Consider the following 26,193-nt stretch of genomic DNA (forward strand, 5'->3'; position numbering starts at 1 on the left):
AAGATTCACTGCTGGAAGGACTTGTGTGCATGCATATGAGCCTAACCAGTGGTCACGGACAACAGGGGGGTGGGGGCATGCGTGGGGAGGGGTTTGGGATGGGAATGGGGGGGTGGGGATGAGGACAAATATGTGATACCTTAATCAATAAAGAAATTTTTAAAAAAATAAAAAAAAAGATTCACTGCTGGGAGGAGGGGGCGGAGCCTCCTTCTACAGGACCTTGCTGTGTAACCATACTGCCCACCCCAAACCCCAGCAATCCCACTCATCTTTCTCTCTTCTCCAGCGGACCAAGCTCCAGGCTCCCAGTTTGCTGGCCAAGCTCATCCATCACCTCCACCCCCTCCACAAACACAATCCCCTCCGAATGAATGCTTCTCCCTCTTCCCTAGTTACACACCTGTTCCTTCCTCCATTGTTCCTTCCTCTGGGAAATCTATTGACCGATCTAAATCGAAGGCTTTCCTAGGACTATTTACCCATCTTCCTAGCAAGTATCCTTGTCGAAATTTCACGCTTTTTTGTGTGTCTGTCTGTCTCTCTCACTAAACTTCAAGCTCCTGGAGGGCAGAAACCGTACCTAGTTTTGCTGACCTCAATCCCTAGCCCTGTTCCCAACATAGTAAATGTCCAATACATTTCTACGATGACTTAAATAAATGCATTTGTACCTCTGCTGCTTTCTCTTTTCTAGCCCCGTTTGTCCAAACAAACAAAAAACAACAGCACAGCGATTCTCACTGACTCCCAAGAGATCGCGTTTGTACTAAATCCACCTTTTTCACCGTCTCAGGAGATGGGTCTCCCCGAACCCTAGTTCTGGGTCGGAACCCAAGGAGCCAAGAACAGACTAGCCGTGCTTCTCCTTTATCGCAAGGCTGGGAGGAGAAATGGGTGCGCTGTGAAGAGCGCAAATTCTCTCCCAAAGACATCACACCACGCCTCGCAAGCGTCGAGGCTCCCTCCTCCTCGAAGAAGAAGGAGGAACATTGCGGGGTCCCAGAGAGGAGCCTCGGAATGGGGCTTCCGCCACCCGAGGAGCAACGCGGGCCGGCGCCGGCACGCCCCGGAAACGGGCTGCGGGGAGCGCCTCCGAGGGCGGCGATCTGCCGAGGACCCGAGCCGGGAAGGAAGGGGTCGGCCCGCTAGTCCCCAGCCCGCGCGCCCCCGGAGTCCCCCGCGCCCCCCGCGCCCCTGCGCGAGTGCGAGCCGCCGGCGGAAGTACTGCGTCGCGCACTTCCGGGTGTTGTCTGGTCGCCGCCGCCGCCGCCGCGCGTCTCTGGTCTCCCGGCCGCCGCCGCTGCCGCCGCCTCGGGTCCTGGAGCCAGGAGCGACGTCACCGCCATGGCTGGCATCAAAGGTGGGCCTGGGGCGCAGGGCCCGGGAGGGCTGGGTGGCCGCCCGCAGCGAGGGGGAGGGTGTCCCCCACGGCCCCCGCACGCCACCGCCCCGGCCGCAGCGCGCGCCGCGGGGTCCCAGCGCCGGAGGCCGACCCCGAATCCCTGCCCCCGCCTCCGCCCGCGCAGCTTCCCAGCCTCTGAGCGGAGGTGGGCGCGGCGGCCTCCCGGATGGGACGGCCGGGCTCCCGGCTCCTCGGCCAGCCCCCACTTTGAGCTCGTCTCCGCAGCCTCTCTCCCCCCGCCCATCGCCCCCCGGACAAAGAATGAAGTGGTCCGCGGTCTGTGAAAAGTCCCGCAGCAACTCGTTTTGCAGGAGTTTGCATCCCAGGTAGAGGGGGGCAGCGTGTGCGTTTGAGGGGGCTGAGACCGCGAGAGATGCCAGTTACGGAAAATCAGTGTCATTTCCCACTTAAAGGCACAAGTGCGATCTTGGGGCGCTGAGCCGAACCCAGTCGCGCTGCAACGCCCCGGAAGGGTTAAGACGGCTCTTCCCGAAACCTCGGCGATCGCATCCTCCCCGGACCCGGGCTCAGAGCTCTCCACGCTCCTGTAGCTGGTGTATGGTGACTTGTGGGGGGTGTGCCGGAGGCTAGACCCTGTAGGCAACTCCCCAGTGTTCCTCTTCTCTGCCCTCTCCACACTTGCAGGTTGAGGCTTTTTCACATTTCAGAGTTTTTGTTTAGTTGGGTTTTTAAAAAGATGAAATAGCTTAAAACTTAGTAAAAAAAATTAGTCGTTTGATCGTATCTTTTCTTTAGAAATAGGAAGGTGGTTGCATTCTTCCCAACTGGTAGTTTTGTTCATGTGATTAGCAGCAGATACCATTAACAGCGTTTTCAATGAACTTCATTGATTTCCTGACCTGCGGCTTTGTAAAAGGGGCAGCAAAGCAGGAAGTGAAGAACTTGGATAGCAGTGTTTTTTCTCTGTCTTTTATTTCCTTTAAGGACAACTTTTGAGCTTCTTTCCCAGAGTCACTTTTTTAAAAAAAAACAAAAAACTGTTTCTTGTTTATTTTTCATTTCTGGAAACATTTTGTTTCCCATATGAAACGTTGTCATCTGAGCAACGGAGAGCCTTTATACTCTCCTTTTGAATCATAATAGACCCTTTTAAATGTTTGTGTGTGAAAGGCAGTTAGGGTAGAAGGCTGTGGTTTTTAGGATGTTGCCAGGTTCCCTGTCCTTCCCCATTTCTTCAGTGTCATTAATGCAGGAGTCTCTTAAAATAACTGTAATTTCTTCCTGTAAACCTAGGTAAATAAATATTAACTGGGTGAAAGTGTCTTAGATGGAATTGTACTTAACATTTTTTGTTTCAGTAAGATTTTCTGATTGTTACGAGTATGACTATTTATCAAGATATTTTCTTCCTGTTGGCCTGTTTTATTAAGGAGTGTTGCTATAATTGGAATCAATTATTTCTTGAGCCACTTGGCTGTTGCTTTGTTATATATTGGCTTTTTCTGGTAACTGCTAGGTTAGGGAACTGGTCCCCTTTTCTATCCTAATTTCTTTGTAATCACAGAACCAGCACTCTGTCTCTAGATATAGTTTAGATAATTGGGCTGTTCCATCCATCACTACTGTGGAGGCTTTGGGAAGAGAAATCAGACTCATCTAAGATTGCTTCCAAATGTTGCATCACTCAATGACAGTATAAATTCTTGTCTTGTTGATGTCATCTAGGACAACCATTTATACACAAATGATGAAATTTGTATATAAATCAGCCTAGTTCCTGATTTCATAATACTGGAGAAACTTTAAAAGTTTTGGGAACACTTTTTAGCACTTTATTTAAACCCCATTGGCTTTTATCCAGTATGACTAGGAGGTGACAGGTCACATAAAATTATTTTTTAAAAAATATATTTTATTGATTTTTTACAGAGAGGAAGGGAGAGGGATAGAGAGTTAGAAACATCGATGAGAGAGAAACATCGATCAGCTGCCTCCTGCACACCCCCTACTGGGGATGTGCCCGCAACCAAGGTACAAGCCCTTGACCGGAATCGAACCTGGGACCCTTGAGTCCGCAGGTTGACGCTCTATCCACTGAGCCAAACCGGTTTCGGCATCACATAAAATTATTTTTTTATACCTGAATCATACCTTATTTTAGTTCCTTGATTTTTTTTTAAAGAAGTGTCTTTCTTTAAGTTTTTAAGAATTTAGTTTTTCTTTTTTTATATAAGAACATAAATAATTGTTCTCTGTCACAGAACAGAGTTACCCTCAGAGACCAAGTCCTAAGGCTACTTGCCGCTTGGCCAAGATGACGGAAAACTGGTATGCTTTTGGAGATTTTTTCTGCCTGATTTACTTTTTTTTTTTCTTTTCAGTCTCCTCCCTGTCAGAGGCCAGATCTTGCTTATATGCAGTTCTACCTCCTCTTTCTCATTTGTTTTGATATGGGGAACAAGATAATCAAACGTACAAAATTTTATGTCACAAGATATGGGTAACTGATCTTTTCACTTAATTTTGTTCTGGACACATGAATTGCTATTGAAAACATATATGCCTAGATGATTCTTTAAAATAAAAATGTTTTGCCCGGCCAGCATGGCTCCGTGGTTGAGCATTGACCTGTGATTCAAGAGGTCACAGTTGGATTCCTGGTCAGGGCACCATCCACAGTGTGGGGTATGCCAGAGGCAGCCGATCAACGATTCTCTCTCATTGTTGATGTTCTGTCTCTCCCTTTCCCTTCCTCTCTGACATCAATAAAAATATATTTTTAAAAAATAAAATAAAAATGTTTCATTCTGCTTAAATTCACATACAGTAATTGTATTACAAAATATGAATAAATAACCTCTGAATAAGAGCCTAAGGGTCTGTTTATTAAAAATGTTAACGTTATGCCCTGGCTGATGTGGCTCAGTTGGTTGAGCATCAGCCTATGTACCAAAAGGTCACTGGTTTGATTCCCAGTCAGGGCACATGCCTGGGTTGCAGCTAGATCCCCAGTAGGGCGTGTGCAGGAGGCAACCCATCAATGTTTCTCTCTCTTCCTTCCTCTCAAAAATCAATAAAAACATATTTTTAAAAAACAATATTAGCTTTAGTGTATGGGTTTTGTGACATATATTTTGTCTCTTTAGTGACCTTTGTTTCCTACAGGATTCTAAGCTATATATATTCTGGGTAAATGGGCTTCTGAATGAATAAGGTGTTCCTGTGTAGTATTTATAGTGGTGAACTTAGCTATTTGGCAACTACAGTAAAAAAAAAAAAAAAAAGCAGATCCGTAACCAGTTTGGCTCAGTGGATAGAGCGTGGGCCTGTGGACTGAAGGGTCCCAGGTTCGATTCCGGTCAAGGGCATGTACCTTGGTTGCAGGCACATCCCCAGTGGGGGGTGTGCAGGAGGCAGCTGATCGATGTTTCTCTCTCATCGATGTTTCTAACTCTCTATCCCTCTCCCTTCCTCTCTGTAAAAAATCAATAAGATATATCTTTTAAAAAAAAGCAGAGATGACAAATATCTCTAGTGTTCAGAGAATTATTTACATTTCAGATCTAGTACAGCTCTCATAGGAGAAAGTACTGACTCTCAGATGTAATCACTGTATTTAGACAGCTAGTAGAAGGCTGATAAGAGATAGGACCCAGCATCTCCCGATTTTCAGTTAAGGGCTGTATCTATCTACCCTACTATATCAGGCACACACACTATCTTCCCCTTCCCTCCCCATCCTCCCCATCCTCCCCCCCCCCCCCAACTCGCCTCTACTCCTGCTCTTCCACCCTCCCCCTCCCCACTCTGCTCCCCTCCCTTTCTCCCACCCACCCCTTTCATTCCTTTCATTAATTCTACCGATATTAATTATCATTTAAGTGTTAAGTGCTGAGGCATGAGCATCAACAACAGAAAAACGTTTTCTCTTGTGGAGCCAACAGTTTAAAAGGAAAGACAAATACAAATCAATGTAAATCACAGCTGTGATAACTGAACAAAGGGGAGGTGTACAGTGTAAGACAAGCATGTCAAACTCTCGGCCCACGGGCCACATGCGGCCCATAACGAATATTTATGCAGCCCAGCCAATAAAACGGTATGTAAGAAACGTTTTAATAAAAATTTTGTAACTTAATTTTTACAATATCCTGTTATACATAACTAGAGGCCTGGTGCATGAAAATTTATGCACTGCGGGGGGGGGGGAGGGTCCCTCTACCCGGTCTGTGCCCTCTCGCAATCTGGGACCCCTCGGGAGATGTCCACCTGCCAGCTTAGGAACACTCCCTGGGGATCAGGCCTAAACTGCCAGTCAGACATCCCCTCTGGCAGCCCAGGAGCCCTTGGGGGATGTCCTACCAGGGGTCCTCAAACTTTTTAAACGGGGCCAGTTCACTGTCCCTCAGACCGTTGGAGGGCCGGACTATAGTTTAAAAAAAACTATGAACAAATTCCTGTGCACACTGCACATATCTTATTTTGAAGTAAAAAAACAAAACAGCAAAAACCCCGCATGTGGCCCGCGGGCCGTAGTTTGAGGACGCCTGTGCCATCAGTCATACATCCTTAGCGCTGCTGAGGAGGCGGGAGAGGCTGCTGCCATCAGCTCAGCTTGTGGCTGAGTGGAGTTCCCCCTGTGGGAGCGCACTGACCACCAGGGGGCAGCTCCTGCATTGAAGTCTGCCCCCTGGTGGTCAGTGCACATCATAGCGACCAGTTGTTCCTGGTCATTCCCCTGTTAGGGTCAATTTGCATATTACCCTTTTATTATATAGGATTATTAATAACAAACTACAACGTTCACTAATGACTGATTACTAGAATCGTGTTGCATTCATTTCCCTTCCATGCCTTCCGTGCAGGCGCACCATTTCTCTCCACTAATACTAGCATCGAATATTTTAGCAGCCGATTGCCACCTTATTGGTCTTGTACTGACTTGTTTGGTGTGCGCAACAGGAAATATTTCACTTTCGGAGAACAAGAAAAATAGGTTTATTTGCATTGCACTTATTAATTTGTGCAGTTATTCAGTGTCTGGTGAGTTAATGTTCAAGAAAAAATATTAATTTTCATTAAAATGTTCTATTATTTTGTGTTAACGATTACTCATTTACTTCAGCCCTTTGTATTCAGCATGTCTCTATCGCAGTAAACCTACTTTTTATGAAAATTGAAGCTTTTGGGGTTTTTGCGGCCCACATAAACTTAAACCTTGTTTATTTGGCCCGTGTTAGCCTTTGAGTTTGACATGCTTGGTGTAAGGAGAGCCTCTGCACGTGCATGTCCCTCTGCAGAGTTCCCCCAGATGTCCACAGGGTCCACTTTCTCATTTCATATAGGTGTCTACTCAGATGTCACCTCATCAGAGATGCCTCCCCATGCCTCTGTGTCTAGAATAGCACTCCCGCCCCTTACCCAATCTGATTTTTTTTCATGGCACTTGACATTTATTTGCTGACTTTTTAATTTTTTTAAATATATTTTTATTGAATTCAGAGAGGAGGGAGAGAGAGAGAGAGAGAAACATCAGTGATGAGAGAGAATCATTGATTGGCTGCCTCCTGCAGGCCCCACCCTGGGGATTGAGCCGCAACCTGGGCATGTGCCCTGACCAAGTTCATAGGTTGTGACCCCCTGGATCATAGGTTGGCACCCAACCAGCGATGGCTGGCTGACTCTTTAAATATTATTTATTCTACTGCTAGAATGTAAGCTTCATGAGAGTAAGAGCTTTGAATTTTTTTTTTTTTAATGATTTTAGAGAGGAGAGATCGAGAGAGAGAGAAACATCAATCAGCTGCCTTCTGCACATGCCATGGATTCTACCACCTTTTGGTGTACTGACATTGCTCCAACCGACCGAGCCACACTGGCCAGGGCAAGAGCTTTGATTTTTTTCATTGCTTTATCTTCAGAATCAGGAACTGTGTGTGACATACATTAGGTGCTCAATAGCTATTTCTTGAATGAATGAATATAATAGGAGGTTTGGAAAAAATTTACCGGGGAAGAAATAATTGAGCTGAGATCTGAAGGAAGAGTCTAAATTAACTTGGAGGAAAGAGGAAGGAGTAGGAGGACAAGAATGCAAGCTCCCTGCATGTGAAAGGGCCGTATCTCATTTATTAACATATCCCCAGCGCCTGTTACATATTTGGTGCTCAGTAAATATTTTTTGAGTGAAATGAATGAATAAAGCTCTGTCTGAGGTAGAAGAGACAACACGTGCAACGAACACATAGATGAGGGAACCTGCTGATTCCCAGAAAAGGAGAGAGGGCCAGTGTCACTGGAGTGCAGAGGGCAAGGGTGAGTGGCCTCTTGTGATCGATGTGTGTCAGGGGAAGTAAACAGGGCAGATTATGAAGACCTATATTTAACTGAACAAAGCATATGGTAAATTCAGTATTTCCCTAATCATTTACATTGTATTTCCTTGTACTAATAAACTTCATTTGCTGTAAAATTAAAATGCAAATTTTTCTTTAAGTAACTGAAAATATTATGACATTAAGGACTAAGTAAATGTGTTCAGGGTTGATAAGACCTACATCAGTGGTCGGCAAACTGGCTCGCGAGCCGCGGTTTGCCGCTCTGTTGACTAATGAGTTTGCCGACCACTGACCTACATCAATGATGAAAACTAAATGTGCCAGGCTACCACGTCAGTGGGATTCCTTGATTTTGCTCACTTTAATTCAGAGAAGTATATCAGTAGTACTTGGCAACATTTAACCCCTGTATAATTTATTTTGGTTTGTATATGTTAGATTTTTGTCTTGACAACTTTTAGGCTTTCTACAAATCTTTGGGATTTTAACTACATCACTAAAAAAAGACGTTATTCTTTTAGGCACATAGTTGCAGAAATGCCGGTTATATAGAACTGGAAATAAATTGATCATTTATTTATTTGCTTAATTCTAGGCCATTGATTAACTATGCCTATTCAAGAAAGTTGTTTCTATTCACTGATATATGTGAAAACCCTTTATAAAATATAATGCTTTGTATAATAAGTATGTGTGTATAACTTGAGAAACTATCTTATCAGTTTTGTGTACATTTGCAATGTATAAGAAGCAAAACCTGAGCCAGACAGATTTTCCCAAAGGAGGACAAGTCCAGTAAAGCTGACAGTGCGGAGTTTCTCCACATAATTGCTTTTCAGAACTATAGTGATCTGTGGAGTAAATATAATACTGACGCCTGGAGGAGCATTGATCTTGTAGATTGAGAACAGAATCAGGGAATTCAGTGGTGTGCTAGCAAAAGGTCAGGGCTTTGAAAATCAATATTGCTTCATTTTGCCTTGAAGATGCTACAGAAGACTTACTGTGTGACTAGGTAACTTACACTTTGAAAGGTAACTCACTTTCAGTACATTTGGTTTTGTGTGTATTGTTTTGCTTTTTTACTTATGGGATTACAAGTAATGTTCAGACTGCTAATAATAATAATAATACTGATTTAGTTTAATTACTATTTCTACTTGACTTTTTATTTACTTTGCAGCTTTGATTAGTTTGTCCTTTGGAGGAGCAATTGGGCTGATGTTTTTGATGCTTGGATGTGCCCTTCCAATATACAAGTATGTAAAATGTTTGTGGGGTTTTTTTGCATATATAAGAATAACATTTTTCTGCTTTTAAAGCTCAAAAAAAATTTTTTTACTGCTGTAGAAGTAATCCTGAGAAACCATCTTATAAAGAATGAGGAAGCGCTGTAATTGCTAATACGTAAAGTTCAAGATATATTGTTAAATGGAAAAGTGCAATGATTTATTCATAATTTTAAAGTTTTTATCCAATAGAAAGATGGAAGGGTCCACAAGAAGCTTAAGAGGAGAGGAGGAAGGAAAAGGCAGAGGAGATGTGGGCAACTTTGAGTTTTCTCTTTTTGTGCTTTTGTATTGTTTGAGGTTTTTTCTTAAGCATATGTTCATTTGTAATTTTTTTCTATTCTCAAAAATATTTAGGAAGAGATTTTTAGTAAAAACATAGATAAATCTTTGCTTAGTATAAGCCTGTATGAATGAATCTTCACTCTGATGTGTATTTTAGTTTAACCTTGTATTTTAAAATAATTATGGACTATCAGAATTTGTAAAAATAGTACAGAGCAGCCCCTGGTACACTTCACACAGTTTCCCCTCAGTAATACTGTCTCACATAACTATAATTTTATTGTCATTTATAAATGACAATACAGTAGCTGAACTATAGACTAAAAGCCATCTATCTTTATTGTAATAAATTCTATATTCTGGCTTAAAGTTTTCAATATTACTTTCAGTTCATTTTCTCTACTTTGATTTTTTATATTTGGGTAGTTCCTAGTGACCTAAGAAAAGTTTGGAGGTGTTCCAGCTCTATGCTAAGGCAGGATATCATTGAAGTCAAGGGCATGACTTTTGAATTTAAAAATCACTGTGATAACATTCCCATTTTCCATATGCCTCTTTATTTATAACGTAAAATAAAATATAGTTTAAATTTTAGGCCTTGATTCCAACTGTTTTAATTTATAAAGCATTTTCTTTTAATATAAGAAATATTTTACTAATTGTATCATAATTAACATTGGGAATACTATGATTCTGAATGTTCCTCTTTTTGGTGTTCAGGTTATAGCTTATGTTTAAGTTGTATCATGTTTTGTGCATTGTAATATTCCTTTGGTCCTTATTTTTAAAAAGCATATTTTATGTGTTGAAAATGACATAAATAGCAAAACTACATTAACTTATTTTTTTCTTTTTCTAGCCAATACTGGCCCCTCTTTGTTCTGTTTTTTTACATCCTTTCACCTATTCCATACTGCATAGCAAGAAGACTAGTGGATGATACAGATGCTATGAGTAACGCTTGTAAGGAACTTGCCATATTTCTTACAACAGGCATTGTTGTCTCAGCTTTCGGACTCCCTATTGTATTTGCCAGAGCACACCTAGTAAGTGAACACATTCTTCACTAATATAAAGTGTTTTTCAGGAAAAACTTTTTGTTAAAATGACACGAAAAAGTGATGAGACAAGGGAGCCTCTAGGATAGAGATTTACAAACGTACTTTTGTTGTTAGCTGATAAAAATGATATTGGAGAGCGTGGCTCAGGTGTGCAGCATGTTTGGCTTACCGGTACTTTGCTGTCAGAATTGGGCACAAAAGCTAATCAACCAGGTGCTGAACAGCCACAGACCTGTGCTGTACAGCTCGAAACAGGGAAGACCCAAGGAAATCTTGTATTCTTTGCAGGTGGGGAAGTACAAAAGAGAAGGCTGGGTTACGTATACTCAGTTCTTCCTCCCAAACTCCCCAGTCATAGGTTCCCTCTTTCGTCTCTGGGGAAGTAGAGAAGACAGAACAGATGGGGACTGGCTCCTGCCCCTTTAAAGGAATGTACATGAGTATGTTTTCACCTCTGATACTGTCAATATAATCTGCTCTCTATATATTGGGTTTTTTTGTTTGTTTTTGTTTTTTAACCTGCTCTCTAGATAAAATTTTAGATTCACTAAAGAAGAGTTGGAGCAAATTTCTTTATGAACAGAAAATTGTAGAATTCTATGCTGCCTCCTCATAGCCCAGAAGGCAACAAGCTTGTTTTGAATAGTGAATCATCTTTCCATGACTTTCTCTTTTTAAAGGAACTAGAGATAAATACAAACAGTAAAATAGAGGTACTATTAAGTGTTCAGAAGTGTTTTACATCATGATTGGCACATAACTAGAGCCTTGCTTTGCTTTTCATTTTGTTTTCATATGTCTATTAACTGAATGTTTATATCTTATTTCCATAGATTGCGTGGGGAGCTTGTGCACTTGTTCTCACAGGAAACACAGTCATCTTTGCAACTATACTGGGCTTTTTCTTGGTCTTTGGAAGCAATGACGACTTCAGCTGGCAGCAGTGGTGAAAGAAATTACTGAACTATTGTCAAGTGGACTTCTTGTCATTTGTTGGCCATCCATGCACACAGGAGATGGGGCAGCAATGCTGAATGGTATAGCAAGCCTGTTGGGGTGTTCTAGGTACTCCCTTCTCCCTTTTATTGTAAGCATACTATTTTCACAGAGACTTGCTAAAGGATTAAAAGGATTTTCTCTTTTGGAAAAAAAGCTTGACTGATTTCACACTTATCTATAGTATGCTTTCTGTGGTGTCCTGCTGAATTTAAATATTTATGTGCTTCTCTTGTTCAATTTTTTTTTATCAATATGCAGTGTTAAAATTTTTTTTACATGTAATAACCATTCACATTGGTTAGGAATTAGATTTCTGCAGGATATTACTGGGCTAAAGTATATCTTTTAAAATTATTTAAGCTTCATTATTACAAAAAGTTATAAAAATAAGTTTCAATCAGTCAGGATGACATCACTCCCAATTTTATGCAAACATTCGGACTGTTGGCATACCTTATAGACTATATACTCAGTGCAAATATAGCTGCATTTATACCTCAGAAGGGCCAAGCATTGATGCCCGTGCTGGTTTTGCCAGTAAGCAGATGTTTTGTGAATTGAAAATTATTTTATGGAATTGCTACAAAGGAGTGCTTTTCTTCTCAATTGTTTGAAGAATTTTTTTGTTAAACTTTAAGGTAAGGGTGTAAAAACAGATTTTTGAGATAAGGTTTTTATTTATGTTTATGATAGTTAAAGAGTTACATTGTGGAAGGAAATGATGTTGAAATTTCATTTTTTGAGTCCTATTTCTATTTATAAGGGAAATTTTTGATCTTTTATCAGCCTTTCATATTTTACCATAGGTAAAATAGACATTTGTGGAACTACTACTGATAAGGGAAAGATGTTTGCATTATATATACAGAAAACCTATCCTTGCTCCCTCCTTTTAACTTATTTTATACAGTGAATATAGTAAGTAAAATAACTTCAAATATAGTTTAATAACACTTTAAATCAGAGGTTTTTAACTCACCTGGAAAGTAATTGCTATGCCATACATTCAGAGTGCCCCCTGCCCCACAAGGCCTTGGCATGATTAACAATTGACTTGTTAATCCTGCAGATAATTCATGCATTAACAATTTAAGATTTAGACGATGGTAATTGTAGTTCTTATTCTCTAATGTTATATGTAATTTAAAACTATTTAAGACAAGTTTCCTGTATACCTCTCAATTGTTTTCATCTTTATTCCATCACGATAGAGCTGCTGTTTCCTTTTAAATGGCATTTATTGTGTGAATTAATGCAAAGTAGCCAAATCCAGCTTCAGACACAAACCCAACCTGAAAATTCCCAGTAACCAGGCATGATCAGATTGTAGTGGTTATTTGCAGCTCACAGTTATCAGTACTTTTTTCAGGAGCTTGTTATGAAAATGTTTAAGTTGGTCTGACAGTATTTTGTTAAGGACATTTGTTTGTATGTTTATTCAGTATACTTCCATAAAAAATTGTCTTGCCTTCAGACAAAACTGAGTAATCATGACATCTATCTTTTGTTATTTTATAAAGTTTTCAAGAAAATGGGAACAAATTTCAGGTTTGGTCATCTTTTTACTAAAGATGCCTAAAGGCCACAGGTTTATAAAGCTGCACCCAAGTTGTTACTTTAGCTGTGAGATGGGAAGCAGAATGAAATATCTGCATGTGGTTGTCCCATTTACACATTAGGCTGAAGATGGCTTGCAGTGTTATAGTACTGTAGTCTTAAAGAGGAAGGTACAGGTTCACATGAATTAGCTGGTGAAACGGTTGGGAACTCAGTGCCTGTAATCTCGATTTTTTTGGCAGGAAGTACATTCTTTAGTCATTCCCCATTTTCTGTTCTAGAATGTCAGCACAGTGCACTGCAACTGTTTCAGTCACTTGGCCATAGACTCCTTTTCTAACAGCTGCATATTCTTTCTGTATACTGATTGCATTGGCGGCATTGTGTCTTTGATCTTGCACACTAGCTTGACATAGTGCTGTCTCTGATTTCTAAGCTAGTTACTTGAGGTATGAATTTTCCATAGAACATGCACTGATACTTCATTGCCATTCTTCTATGGAAAGAAAACTTTTGATGATGAAACAATAAAGATTTTAAATATCTTTTTTAGTTTGTGGGTGTTTTTGAAATGAAAATGTGTACTCCACACTTCAGTTTCTGAAGTGCATTATCCATTTTAATAGTGTGATAGAAAGCAAGAATGACATTAGTTATAACATTAGACTTTCAGAAGTTTCACTTCCAAAATTAAATTGAAATCATAGTAATAAATATTACAATGAAGCCCTATGAACTTTCAGCTTTAGTAATAGGATTGGTAATCTAGGCAGTAGTTTTTACCCAACCTTTTACAAAAACAGCAATAGAAGGTTTTGTTGACATGAAAAGATTACTGATAATCTAAAGTCAAGGTTGTACTTGGCCTTAAATTTTCAGGACGCTTTTATGACTGCATGTTTTAATATCTCTATTACCGCTTATTATTAGAGTATTTTGTTTTTAGTAAAAATTTCAAACAGTTAAAAGTAAAAAATTAATCCGTGTAGTACAATTTGAACAGAGAAAAGTACTCTCTTTTATCAAAATTGAATCTTGTCCCAACTTATCCTAATTATAGTCTCATTATATATTTTATAAAATTCCGGTTCTTAGTGTCTGATATGATTTGGGAGATATTGTCAGAATAATCCAGATTTCTAGAGTAACTCTAGAATATTTATATAAAATTTGACTAGATTTTATAAGTCTCATATAACTTTTAGTTAACGTATCAAATATAAAAAACAGCCATGCAGCATTACTGTTAGTGATACGTGTGTGTTTTAGATCTCAGAATGCTTTGTGATGTATAAAATTGGTGGGACATGCACATTCATATAATCATGTATTGCCCTTTCTCTCAGTAAAGACCAGGAAGCTCTTATTCTGTTACAAGCCTCCTAATTTTCTTTCATTCCAAGGAAAGAACTATCATTTGCTAATTGGAAACCTGAACAAAAGCAAAAGATCTTCATTGTCTGCCAGCAGTGGTGTGCAGGCTTTGGCAGAAGTTTTTTCAGGGGTGGACAAGATTCTGCATTCCACTGCTTTTAACCAGACGTAGGAGATTTGTGACTTTGGCAGTGCCTTCCTGACCTTGGGGTGGTAGAGGAAACTTTCTGACCTCAGGGTTACAGATATGGGGCCCTTCTAGTGGAGACCTCCCCCAAGCACTGCAATGATTTTTGTTGTTCTTATCTTTAAAAATCAACTTTAGGTGCCAAGGCAATTCAGTGGGGGAAAGAATAGTATTTTCAACAAATGGTGCTAACACAACTGGATGTCCACATGCAAAAGATTGAAATTGAAACCTTACCTTACACTGTATTCAAAAATTAACTCAAAATGAATCGTAGACCTACATGTACAATCTAAACTATGAAAATCTGAGATTTACAAAAGTATAAATCTTCATGACCTTGGATTAGGCAATGGTTTCTTAGGTATGACAAGCAACAAGCAGCCAAAGGAAAAATATATAAATTGTGCTTCATCAAAAATGTAAGCCTTTTGTGCTTCAAAGGACACTATCAGGAAAGTGAAAAGACAACCTACAGATAGAAGGTATTTTCAAGTTATATATCATAAGGATTACATATCCAAAATATAGCTCAACAGTGGAAAGACAACCTGATTAAGAAATGGGAAACATCCAAATAGCCATTTCTCCAAAGAAGATATAAATGCCAGTAAGCACATGAGAAAATGCTCAACATTATTAGTCATTAAGGAAATCCAAAGGCAAACCACAAAGAAATACCATTTCACATCCCCTAGGCCCATGGTTGGCAAACTGCGGCTCGCGAGCCACATTCGGCTCTTTGGCCCCCTGAGTGTGGCTCTTCCACAAAATACCATGGCCTAATAAGTTGGCGAGGATGCAGAAAAATTGGAACCTTCATACATTATTTGGGTTTTAAAATGACTTAGCTGTTGTGTAAAACATGCAGTTCCTCAAAAAGTTAAACATAGCCCTAGCTGGTTTGGCTCAATGGATAGAGCATCAGCCTGTGGACCAAAGGGTCCTGGGTTCGATTCTGGTCAGGGACATGTGCCTTGGTTGCAGGCTCCTCCCTGGCCTTGGCCCTGGTTGGGGCTCAGCAGGAGACAACCAATCGATGTGTTTCTCTCTCATTGATGTTTCTCTCTGTCTTTCCCTTTCTTTTCCACTCTCCCTAAAAAAGCAATGGAAAAATATTCCTGGGTGAGGATTAACAAAAAAAGTAAAAAATTTTAAAAAAAAGGTTAAACATAATTACCATATGATCCAGCAATTCCACTCCTAGACATAACCCAATAGAACTGAAAATACCTACACAAAAGCTTATACATTATTTATAATAGCTAAAAAGTGAAGTATGTTCTTTTGTGAAGTGTGTATTCAAATTTTTGCACATTTTTATTGTGTGGCCTCACTGAGTTGTAAAGTCCTGTGTCAGATTATATGTATTATGTTATTTTACTCCCATTCTAAGGTTTGTATTTTGCTTTCATAATGTCTTTTAAAAAGCAGAAGTTTTTTTTTTCCTTTTGATAAGTCAGTTACCAAATTTTTTCTTTTAAAAGTTGTTACTGCTTTTTCTGAGTTTTAAGCATGCTTTGACTACCTCTAAAGTCATGAAGATTTTTCTTCCGTTTCCTTCTAAAGTTTTATAGACTTACCTCTTATAGTAAGGCCTGTGATTCATTTCAAGATATGTTTGTGTGTGATATGAAATAAGCGTTGCTCCTTTTTTTCTCCACATGAATTTTCACTTCCATCACTTTATTGTTAAGACTATCCTTATCCCTTTCAAGCACTTTGGCACTTTTGTAAAAAATAACCATGTAAGTGTGAATCTACTTTAGTAAGCCTGCCTACTCTTCAATTTTTCCAAAATTGTTTATCTATGCTAAGTTCTTAGTACGTTCATATAAACTTTAGAATTAGCTTGTCAATTTCTGTTTTTAAAAAGCCTCTGGGATTTTGATTGGGATTACATTGAATCTATCGATCAAATTGGAGGAGAATTAAAATCTTAAGTTAACTATTGCTGCATAACAAACCACCCGCAAACCTATTGGCTTAAATCAACCATCAATTATATAGCGCACAAATCTGCAATTTGGGCAGGGCTTAACAGTGAAGGTTCATTTCTGCTCCATGTGGTCAGCTGAGGTAGCTCAATTTGGGACTGGTGGATCATCTTCCCAGATGGGCTACCTACATGACTGGCAAATTGGTGTTGGCTGTTAATTGGGAGCTCAGCCAAGATGAAGGCCAGGCGCCTTTGTTTCACTTTCTCTCTATGGAAATTTGGCTTCCTCACAACGTGATGGCCAGACTAGAACAGATGTCCCAAAACTATTCATAAGTGTATGGCAATTTTATGACATACATTGGAAGATATATAGCATCACTTCTGCTATAATCTGTTGGTCAAGCTAGTCAAAAAGTTACCTTCCCCTCGCCCAGTTTCAAGGGAAATATCCATAAACACTCAATGGGAAAAGTGTCGATGTTATTTTGTAAAAAAAGCATATGGAAAGGAATATATTATGGTATCCATCTTTAGAAAGTATAATATGCCACAATATTGTGTTTTTCAGTTGATGAGCACAGTATATCTATTTTGGTTTTTAATTTTTCTCAGCAAATATTTTATAGTTTTTACTGTATAGGTCTTATACTCATTTTACTATATCCCGAAATATTTCAGCTTTTCTGATGCCATATTATCATATTCTCTCTCAAACCTAAAGTACAAAGTATGTTTGCATGGTTTCATGTCTTTCCTTGTTCCTGTTTAGGAAACTCTATCCAGGCCTTTAATTTATTTAACTATAGATACCATAAACAGTAGAATTTCAATTCGTGAAAAGTCATGTAAAGCAAACAAAGCAGGGTGAAGAGAAGGGAATGATGAGGTGGACAGTACGTTTATTTTTTTTGTTGTTAATCCTCACCAGAGGATCTTTTTCCATTGATTTTTAGAGAGAGTGAAAGGGAGAGGTAGAGACAGAGAGAAACATTGATGTGAGAGAGACACGTGGATTGGTTGCCTCCCACATGATCCCTGACCAGGGCAGGGGATTGAGCCTGCAACCAAGGTACGTGCCCCTGACCGGAATCGAACCTAGGACCCCTCAGTCTGCAGGCCGACGCTCTATCCACTGAGCCAAACCAGCTAGGGCGAGGGCATTTATTTTAGATGAGGTCGTTCTCCCTGGTGAGGTGTCACTTGAGCAGAGACATGAGTTATGTGAAGAAGCAGCCACATGTAGATCTGAGCAAGAACATTCTAAATGGAGGAAGCAATTTTCAAAAGCTCAAACTTACTGTCTTAGGGAGATAGAGAGTAGGTCAGAGGTGCAGTGAAGAAAATGTCAAAATGTGAAGATGCTAAGATTAGCTGGTAAACTGCATTATCTTTTGTGAACTAGTCTTAGAGATGACGTACCATCACCTCTGTCATGTAATATTTGTCACACAGACCAATGTTGGTTGAATGTGGGAGAATGTGAATTCCAGGAAGAGAATCATTGGGGGTTATCATTAAGGATACTCATCACAGTGATTTTTACAGTTTTTATTCTTTTCATAAGATATTAGGGAAGGGAAATTCCTTAATTTGGCTTCACTCTGCCCTTGGTACCCAGTAGTCTTTTGCATACTTGTTTACATGTAAGTTTTCAAACCTACACAAAAGTAGAATATGTTGAACACCCATGTCCCCATCACTCAGGTTCAACGATTTTTAACATGTCCTGTCTGTTTTGTCTGTGTGTCCCCTATTTGCCATACCCCAGGTTACTTAAACACAAATCCATGATATCATTTCATCTGTGAGTATCCGTAAAATGTGACTATTTTTTAACAAGTATTATACCTAAAAAAATTAAAAATAATGCTATAGTATCCAGTTAGTGTTCTAATTTCCCCTATAAATGCACTTTTACAATTGGCTACTTTGAATCAGAATCTAAACAAAGTCCACACATTTACATAACTATAAATAGGAAAAAATAGAAAAATAAAAGGTGCTTAGGTTCACTTATAATTTAAGAAATGAGGAGGAATTTATCTTTGTTCTTTCCTTCTATCCTGAACAATGTGACCTTGAATTCAGATCATTACAATGAATGTCACCCAGTAGGAGTCAATATAATGTTCTTTCTATAGGAAAATACAATCTGAGTTCCAAACAATTTAGAGGCAAAGTTGTAGAAAATATCCCATTAGTAAGTTGATGCCAGAAAATGCCACCCGTATAGCTTCACACTAGTGAATTCATCTAAGTCACTCAATTTAACATACTCAGGTTGGCCATGCAACTAAACTAAGGTAACACCTGTATTATATACATAAATATATGGCTCTCAATTATAACTTAACAGGTGGTTCTAAAAAAATAGATGCAGTAAAAACCAAGCGAGGCAAAGATACTTCCTTAGAAACAGTCTGGGATCTCAAGCTATTCTTACACATTGTTCCAGGACACGAGGCCCAAAGCAGATTAATATTATTAGTATTCAACAATTATCATCTGCCAAATATAGGTTGAGAAATTAAAACTATTACTGAGGAAGGGAAAGTCAGAGTAGTTAATGGTGTTTTATTGGTACTAGAGAAATACTCCTTCAGGTTTTTAATGAGCCACAAAAATATGACTTTGTTATTTTTATATGGTGGGAAATAAGTGTAGGAAATGTAATATGCCAGTTGGTTATAAAGAACCTTAGGCACTCAGCAAGTTTATTTCTTCCTGCAAAATTCTTGCTGGATAAGTAAATGTAGGTTGAGAGGGAAATGCCTTACTCTTTCCTGTGCTGAAAAATTGACAAAGCACTTATGTAATCATAATGCCTTTGGGTTTCAGAGTAAAGGCTATTTTATCTGCCTCTTGTGTTGTTACACTAGGAAACTTGGGCCTGGAGAGGGGATGGCTGGGGGGTCACACAGCTGCTTAGTGCTAGTTTGGGACTAAACCACACCCTCTGCCTCCTGGACAGGTGCTCTGGCCACTTCACCACAGGACAGCCTGGCTAGCATCACAATCAACAGTGATTAGGGATCAAATACTGAAGAGGTATACCCATTTTACTAGAGCATTTCTTCTGAGATGCTTTGGAAATAGGCGAAGTTGAGAAAGGTCACATAAATATAATCACTACCCCTTCACCCCTTAGTGCCAAACCCTGAAATGATAGGGAACCAAGTTTTCCACACCATCTGTTATAAACATGTAAAGAAGAGTCTGTTGGAAGTGACTTGAATCTACAGTCTAGTAATTGGCATTTTAATCCGGATAAATTACTAATGATTGCCATTTGTCCTTTTATAGAAATTAGTCATTGCAGTGCCTATAACCTATTGGTCTCTACAGTGCTCCTATGAGTACAGTGTCAAGTCTGTTCTTTCACACCTACAGAACCTGCTTCACCACCAAACTGGTCCTCAGAGGCTGTCTGCTCATTGCCTCCAGGAGATCAGGCACCTAGGCTGAGTAGCATCCTTTGGGCAGAAGTAGAACTTGGCTTTCTTGGCACTTCCCTAGTTGGAAAGATCTAAGACTTGCCAGGACAAACTCAAAACTCTCCATCTGAGGCTCCTTTTCCATGCCGTGGAATTGAACAAGGATTGATGAGTCTACAGGCTGGATGAGTATCAGTGAACTTTCCCTATGTCTGCTTTATAAAAACTACTTGGGTAGAAAAAAAACACGAGTGGATTTAGAGAAGTTTAACAGGTGGGGTGGATTGCTAAACCTGGATTACCTATTTAGAGCCACTGGCTGCCTCTTGGTCATAGTAGCAGCCAACAGAGTAAGGCCAGCACCCGGCAAGTGGCTCCCTGTGCATCGGGAGACAGAACTGCCCTGTGAGCCTGGCTTATCCAGCCATTTCAGACTATAGAAATGATCCCTGAACGAGTATAGTCTTGCCAATGCCATTTAAATACACAAGTGGTCTCTATCACTCCTTGGTCCTCTTGGGAAGGCAAATTTTGTGACTTTCTGTTAAATGTTTTCTAATTAACGTTTGCTAGCATTCTGAGCTTTTCAATATGGCTTGTCCCATTTTCAGAGATTTTTTTTTAAATATATTTTTATTGATTTCAGAGAGGGAGAGGAAGAGAGAGATAGAAACATCAATAATGAGAGAGAATCATTGATTGACTGCCTCCTGCATGCCCCACATTGGGGATTGAGCCTGCAACCTGGGTATGTGCCCTGACCAGAATCGAACCATGACCTCCTGGTTCATAAGTCGACACTCAACCACTGAGCCATGCCGGCTGGGCCTGTTTTCAGAGGTTTCTTAATCTCCAGAATCTCACACAATACTTTCAAACAGCTTGATGAGGTCCCTTGTGGGACTATAAGGGTCCCTCTCAAACTCTTCAGGGTAATTTGGCTGATAAAAGGTGGGAGGCCAGCGGTCAGGACAAATCAGTATAGTATGACTTAGATATTGTTTTATTGTTGTTGTCTTGCTAAACATACATTCCAGGATCAAGCAGACCAATAGCACTCAATTTTTGGATATCCATGCATATACCATTTGCCTCACAGTACCTTATGTTTATATGTATTGCTTTAACTTTGCTTCCACACCAAAACCGTAAACCCTAAGGGAAGAAACAATGGCTTTTTCTTTTGTGGATCCAGTATAATAGCTGGAAGAAATAATGGCTTTTTCTTTTGTGGATCCAGTATAAGCAGATATACAAATTTCTATAGCAAGACATCAGGTATATTTATCCAACATTTTAAAAAAACTTTTATTATAAAAAAGTTCAAATATTTGCATCATCAACCACCATCTGGCACTTTCTAAATTCTATTTCATGGGTGTATAAAATGAAGGCTGGGGAAAGATGTCAGTTAACTTTATGCTTTCTCTTTGCTAATAGCAAAAGCAAAATACAGTATACCATGGGAAAGACACTGTTGTAAGAATTACACAGCAGCCAGAGAGAGGAGAGGCTCCTGCCCTCCACGGCCAGCATTATGTAGGCAATGATGAGCTGGGTGTGGGCCCAGGTGAGCGTTCTGTAGAGGAGCCACATCGGCCAGGATCTGATAAACAACTTGGCAAAGGCGTGAATCAGGTAGTCAGCTTTCACCATCACAGCCCAGCATAGGAAACCAAACACCTGTCCTGGATGGAGTCCGTGCCACCAGGCGGAGAAGGTGAATGTCTGCAACAATGGCCAGGCCCTGCCCTGTTGGAATATGAGGCGTCTGAGCCACCGAGCTGTGCTTTGGTTCCATTTTCTCGTGAACAAGGATATCCTGTGGGTTGTTTCTAGCATCCAAATGTCCGCATCAGGGAGGTATCCCTCCTCGCCAGGGCTCTCGCCAAACTCAGATCCAAAGCCCGCGGCACAGAGGAGGGAGTCATCCAGGAGCCAGTGGGAGTAGTAGGTGAGTTTGAAGAGCCCAGCGGTGGACCACATGACATAGATGCACTGGAGTTGATGGCAGTCGGACAGACCGGCTCCTGCACTCACCACCCGCCTCAGGACCACCATTAGGCACTCCAGTCCCAGAATCTGCAGACCCTTCCAGGTGAAAACCCAGAAAGAGTACCTGGGACACAAAGAGCTGGACCCTTGAACACGAGCCTGAAATCTCTGGAAAGAACACAGAGGGCCTCCTAGGAGACCAGGAAAAAAGAGCAAGTAGCTGAGATAGGGCAGTGCCTGACACAGATGCTCAGACAAAGAGCTCCTGCTCCTGATGTCTCGGGATGCTGCCTCCACCTTCCCCTCACAAATGTCCAGAGAGAGGGATGTGACCCTCTGGGTCAAGAGCATGAGGGAAGAAAGAGTGATGCAGAACCTGAAAGAGAGACAGTTTTTCATGTAAAAAACATTCCATATTTATTTTATCCCATTCCAGCCCCTCACACATGACCCTATGAGCAAATGGGGGGTTCTAACAATTAAGACCAATCTCATGGCCTGGAATACCCCCACAAAGACTCTTGCGTTAATTCAGAACCACAAGCTACTCCGGGAAGAATCAAAAGATAAATGGGGAAATTAATCAGTCAAAGAGGCAGATAAAAGAATGACAAGGAATATTGTGGGGAGGTATTGATTATAATATTTCTAAGAATGGCTTCTAAAGATCAGGATCAGGGGCCTGGGATAAATTTGCCTTAGAAGAAACAAAAAGTAGTGAAAAGATTATAGAAAATTGAAGATTGTAAAAATGAACCAATCCCTAACCTTTTTAAAAAATATGTTTTTACTGATTTCAGAGAGCAGAAGGGAGAGAGAGAGAGAAACATCAGTGATGAGAGAGATCATGATCGGCTGCCTCCTGCACACCCCTACTTGGGATTCAGCCTGCAACCCGGACATGTGCCCTGACCAGGAATTGAACAGTGACCTCCTGGTTCATGGGCTGATGCTCAACCACAGCCATCCAGCCAGGCCAATCCCTGACTCTTGCTGGCGATTTGTGCTGAGGAACGGTTAATCAACCTAGAGGTTCAGTGTGTGCTCTGAGTCATTAACAACCGAGGTGTGTTCTTAACCAATCATCTGAACTGTCCCTGCTTCACCATCACAAAGTGGAGAAGATCCCACTGGCAAGATTATTGTGGTGAAAATGAAAATTACAGTGACGTACTTGACAATCAGGAATGCTGTCCTATGGAGAGAAAATAGCATGTTTCCTAATCACTGTTGTTTTTATCTGTGTGTCAGGATTTAAGGACAATGATCTCCTCATTTGATTTATCCTAACAATAAGCCAAGTAGCCTCCAAATGCCACCAACCCCTGTTCACTCATTTTCTGGTAAGTGCTGAATGTGTCCCTTACAGATTCACATGTTGAAGTCCTAACCCTGGCAACTCAGAATGTGACCGTTTTTGGAGGAAGGGTACTTAGAGAGGTAGTTACGTTAAAATGAGGTCATTAGGGTGGGCCCTAATCCAATACAACTGCTATCCTTGTAAGAAGAGGAGATTAGGACACAGACACACAGAGGGAAGACCATGTGGAGGCACAGGGAGAAGGTGGCCCTCTGTAAGCCAAGGAGAGAGGCCTCAGAAGAAGCTGAACCTACCAACACCTTGATCTTGGACTTCCAGCTTCCAGAGGAAATAAATTTCTGTTTAAGCCACCCGGTCTGTGGCACTTCGTTATGACAGCAAACTAGTACAACTTCCATTTCAGCTCTGGCTCAGCCTTGCTTCTGTCAGGCCAGATCCTGCTCAACTTGTTCCTCCTACTGAAATCCTACTCCATCACAACGCCATCAGTATCCCCACCCCCCCATCCACCTGCCATCTTGCCTTTTCTTCAGAGAAGCAAACCCTGAAGCTTTGGTAAATCAAATAAAGAAAAGGATTCTGCCCTGGCCCGTTTGGCTCAGTGGAAAACATTGGCCTGCGGACTGCAGGGCCCCAGGTTCGATTCCTGGTCAGGGCACATGTCTGGGTTGCAGCCTGTATCCCCAGTGGGGGTGTGCAGGAGACAGCCAATCAATGACTCATCATTGATATTTCTATCTCTCTCTCCCTCTCCCTTCCTCTCTGAAATCAATAAAAATATATTTTAAAAAGAAAGAAAAGAAAAGGATTCTGGGTTTGGTAGGGTTGGCAAAGTGAGTGAATCAATGACAGGTTGGAATCAGAGAGGTGACCCATCTCGACAGGTCAAAGCCCCATTTCTCTGACTGACCATGGACACAAAGCAATTGTGCTAACAGAGGGAGTCCGAAAAATAGGCTCAAAATCGCAGAGATATTCTTCCCCCTAATCTTGGTGATGTCACTGACTCATGAAAACACTTCTCTAGGCTGTAATTAGCACCGATTTTTTCTAGATTGGGTGACTTTCCTTCTTCTGAGAGGATGGAAAGGTGAGTCCCAATGGCAGTACAACTCTTGCACAGCAGGTGCCATGGGAAGGCAGCAAAGGTTTACAGTGGATTTATACCTTCCCTGTCCTGCTAAAGGGGAGGGCAGGCTGCTGGCTGCGTGTCTAAACCACCCACACGAGGTGAGCAAACTGTGCTTAGTCACTCCCAGGCAGCCTCGTCTGTGTGCCCGGGACTCCTGGGTCAACCTTCTTCTCTGGCACAATGGTAATTACAGCTAAGTGCCAGACTATGCTTTGTAGGTGACACATGGTAGTTATTAACAGTCATATAATTACATTTAATTCATTATCTCTAACATAAGAAAGGGTCTTGCAAGATAGGTTTATTTTTTTACACTCCACCACCACCACACACCTTTTTTTTCCTCTTCAGAAAAAGAAACAGAGGCTGCGAGAGGTTAAATGACTTGCTCAAGGACACACTGCTCAAATGTGGAAGAATTTGGATTCAAGCTCAATACCCAGTTCTGCCACCACAGTGCAAACAACCCCTTTGGACGGTTCAGTACAAGCACATGGCTGAACTGCTTTACCTCATGGAAGGCGGTTCCTGCAGATAATACTCAGTATAGTGCAAACCCAGGTGACATAGCGTCTGCCAGCTCATCTGGAAGAAGAAAGTCCACCTGTGGACCTCCTGTGGGCCGAGTGAGTAGATCAGAACCACAGTGCCCAGAGCAGGGATGAAGACAAGCACAGCCAAGGAACCCATAGCTGCCAAGGCCAGGGCTCCTCCTCCAGCCAGGAGAAAGAGGTGCCTGAAAGAAGAAGGACAGACAGCCCGTGAGACGGACTTAGAACAGTGCGACACATGAGCCGCTTCAGTCACTCTGGGTGACTCAGTTGAAGCAGGCCTCACAGAGCACCTGAAGAAGTCATACTGTTATCCCTCCCAAACCTTCCTTTCGTTCTTCTGAAGGGAAGAACCATGGGAGAAAGAGCCAGAGTCCATTTGTGAACGATTACCCTAGGACCATGGTCGGCAAACTGCGGCTCGCGAGCCACGTGCGGCTCTTTGGCCCCTTGAGTGTGGCTCTTCCACAAAATACCACGGCCTGGGCGAGTCTATTTTGAAGAAGTGGCGTTAGAAGAAGTTTAAGTTTAAAAAATTTGGCTCTCAAAAGAAATTTCAATCGTTGTACTGTTGATATTTGGCTCTGTTGACGAGTTTGCCGACCACTGCCCTAGGAGACCAATCTTGACTCCTGCTTTAGTGACCCTGGGAGCCTCTCTTTGATGTTCCCCATTCAAGTAGGAACGACACCTGCCCCCTAACAACTCTGGGTGACAGGTCCAGGAGGTTTCCTGCTGGGAACATCTTCGAAATCTACTGGTATGAAAGTGAGGTCAACCAGGTGTTGAGGATCTAGGAAATCTCTCTAGATGTCATCTCATCAAGAAGTACAAACTGGTAGTTACAGGATAGTCATGGGGATGTAAGGTACAGCATAGGGAATATAGTCAATAATATTGTAATAAGTATGTATGGTGTCAGATGGGTACCAGATTTATTGGGGTTCTTACTTAGTGAGTTATATAATGCCTAATCACTGGGTTGCACTCCTGAAACTAATATAATATTGTATGTCAGCTGTAATTAAAAAATAAAAAAATATATATTTAAAGTAAAAAAAATGATTCTCTCTCATCATTGGTGTTTCTATCACTCCTTCTGCCTTCCTCTCTGAAATTAATAATAATAATAATAAGTGTGATTATATTTAATCTGCACTGCAATCTATGCTATTTGACCTACTATAACATTCATAGATGTCTAGACAAAATCAGCCATCACACCTACCTGGCATGAGTAGAAAATGAATCCATACTGCAGAGATAATTAAATAGAAGTGCAAAGGGAAAAGCAGTCCCTTGATAAAGTGAGACGGGATGGAGGAAAAACAGCCGAAGCCAACCCATTAGGAACTGGCGCAG

At 41.0% G+C, this 26,193-nt stretch overlaps 2 protein-coding genes across 2 annotated transcripts; one reads left to right on the top strand and one right to left on the bottom strand.

Annotated features, from left to right (window-relative positions):
• The first annotated feature begins 389 nt into the window (after positions 1–389).
• On the top strand, positions 390–13,440 carry LEPROTL1 (leptin receptor overlapping transcript like 1). The gene is made up of 4 exons (XM_079779287.1): positions 390–1,363; positions 8,888–8,963; positions 10,138–10,324; positions 11,173–13,440. Exons 1-4 carry the CDS (start codon positions 1,348–1,350, stop codon positions 11,287–11,289), a joined length of 396 nt encoding a protein of 131 aa, XP_079635413.1. The 5' UTR covers positions 390–1,347; the 3' UTR covers positions 11,290–13,440.
• A 7,505-nt stretch (positions 13,441–20,945) lies between these two features.
• Positions 20,946–26,193, bottom strand: MBOAT4 (membrane bound ghrelin O-acyltransferase MBOAT4). Its single transcript, XM_079779651.1, has 3 exons — positions 26,060–26,193; positions 24,792–25,016; positions 20,946–22,203 (listed from the first exon to the last, which is right to left on the bottom strand). Exons 1-3 carry the CDS (start codon positions 26,176–26,178, stop codon positions 21,240–21,242), a joined length of 1,308 nt encoding a protein of 435 aa, XP_079635777.1. The 5' UTR covers positions 26,179–26,193; the 3' UTR covers positions 20,946–21,239.

This window comes from Cnephaeus nilssonii (genome assembly GCF_951640355.1).
Source record: "Cnephaeus nilssonii genome assembly, chromosome: 8".
Classification (NCBI taxonomy): Eukaryota; Metazoa; Chordata; class Mammalia; order Chiroptera; family Vespertilionidae; genus Cnephaeus; species Cnephaeus nilssonii.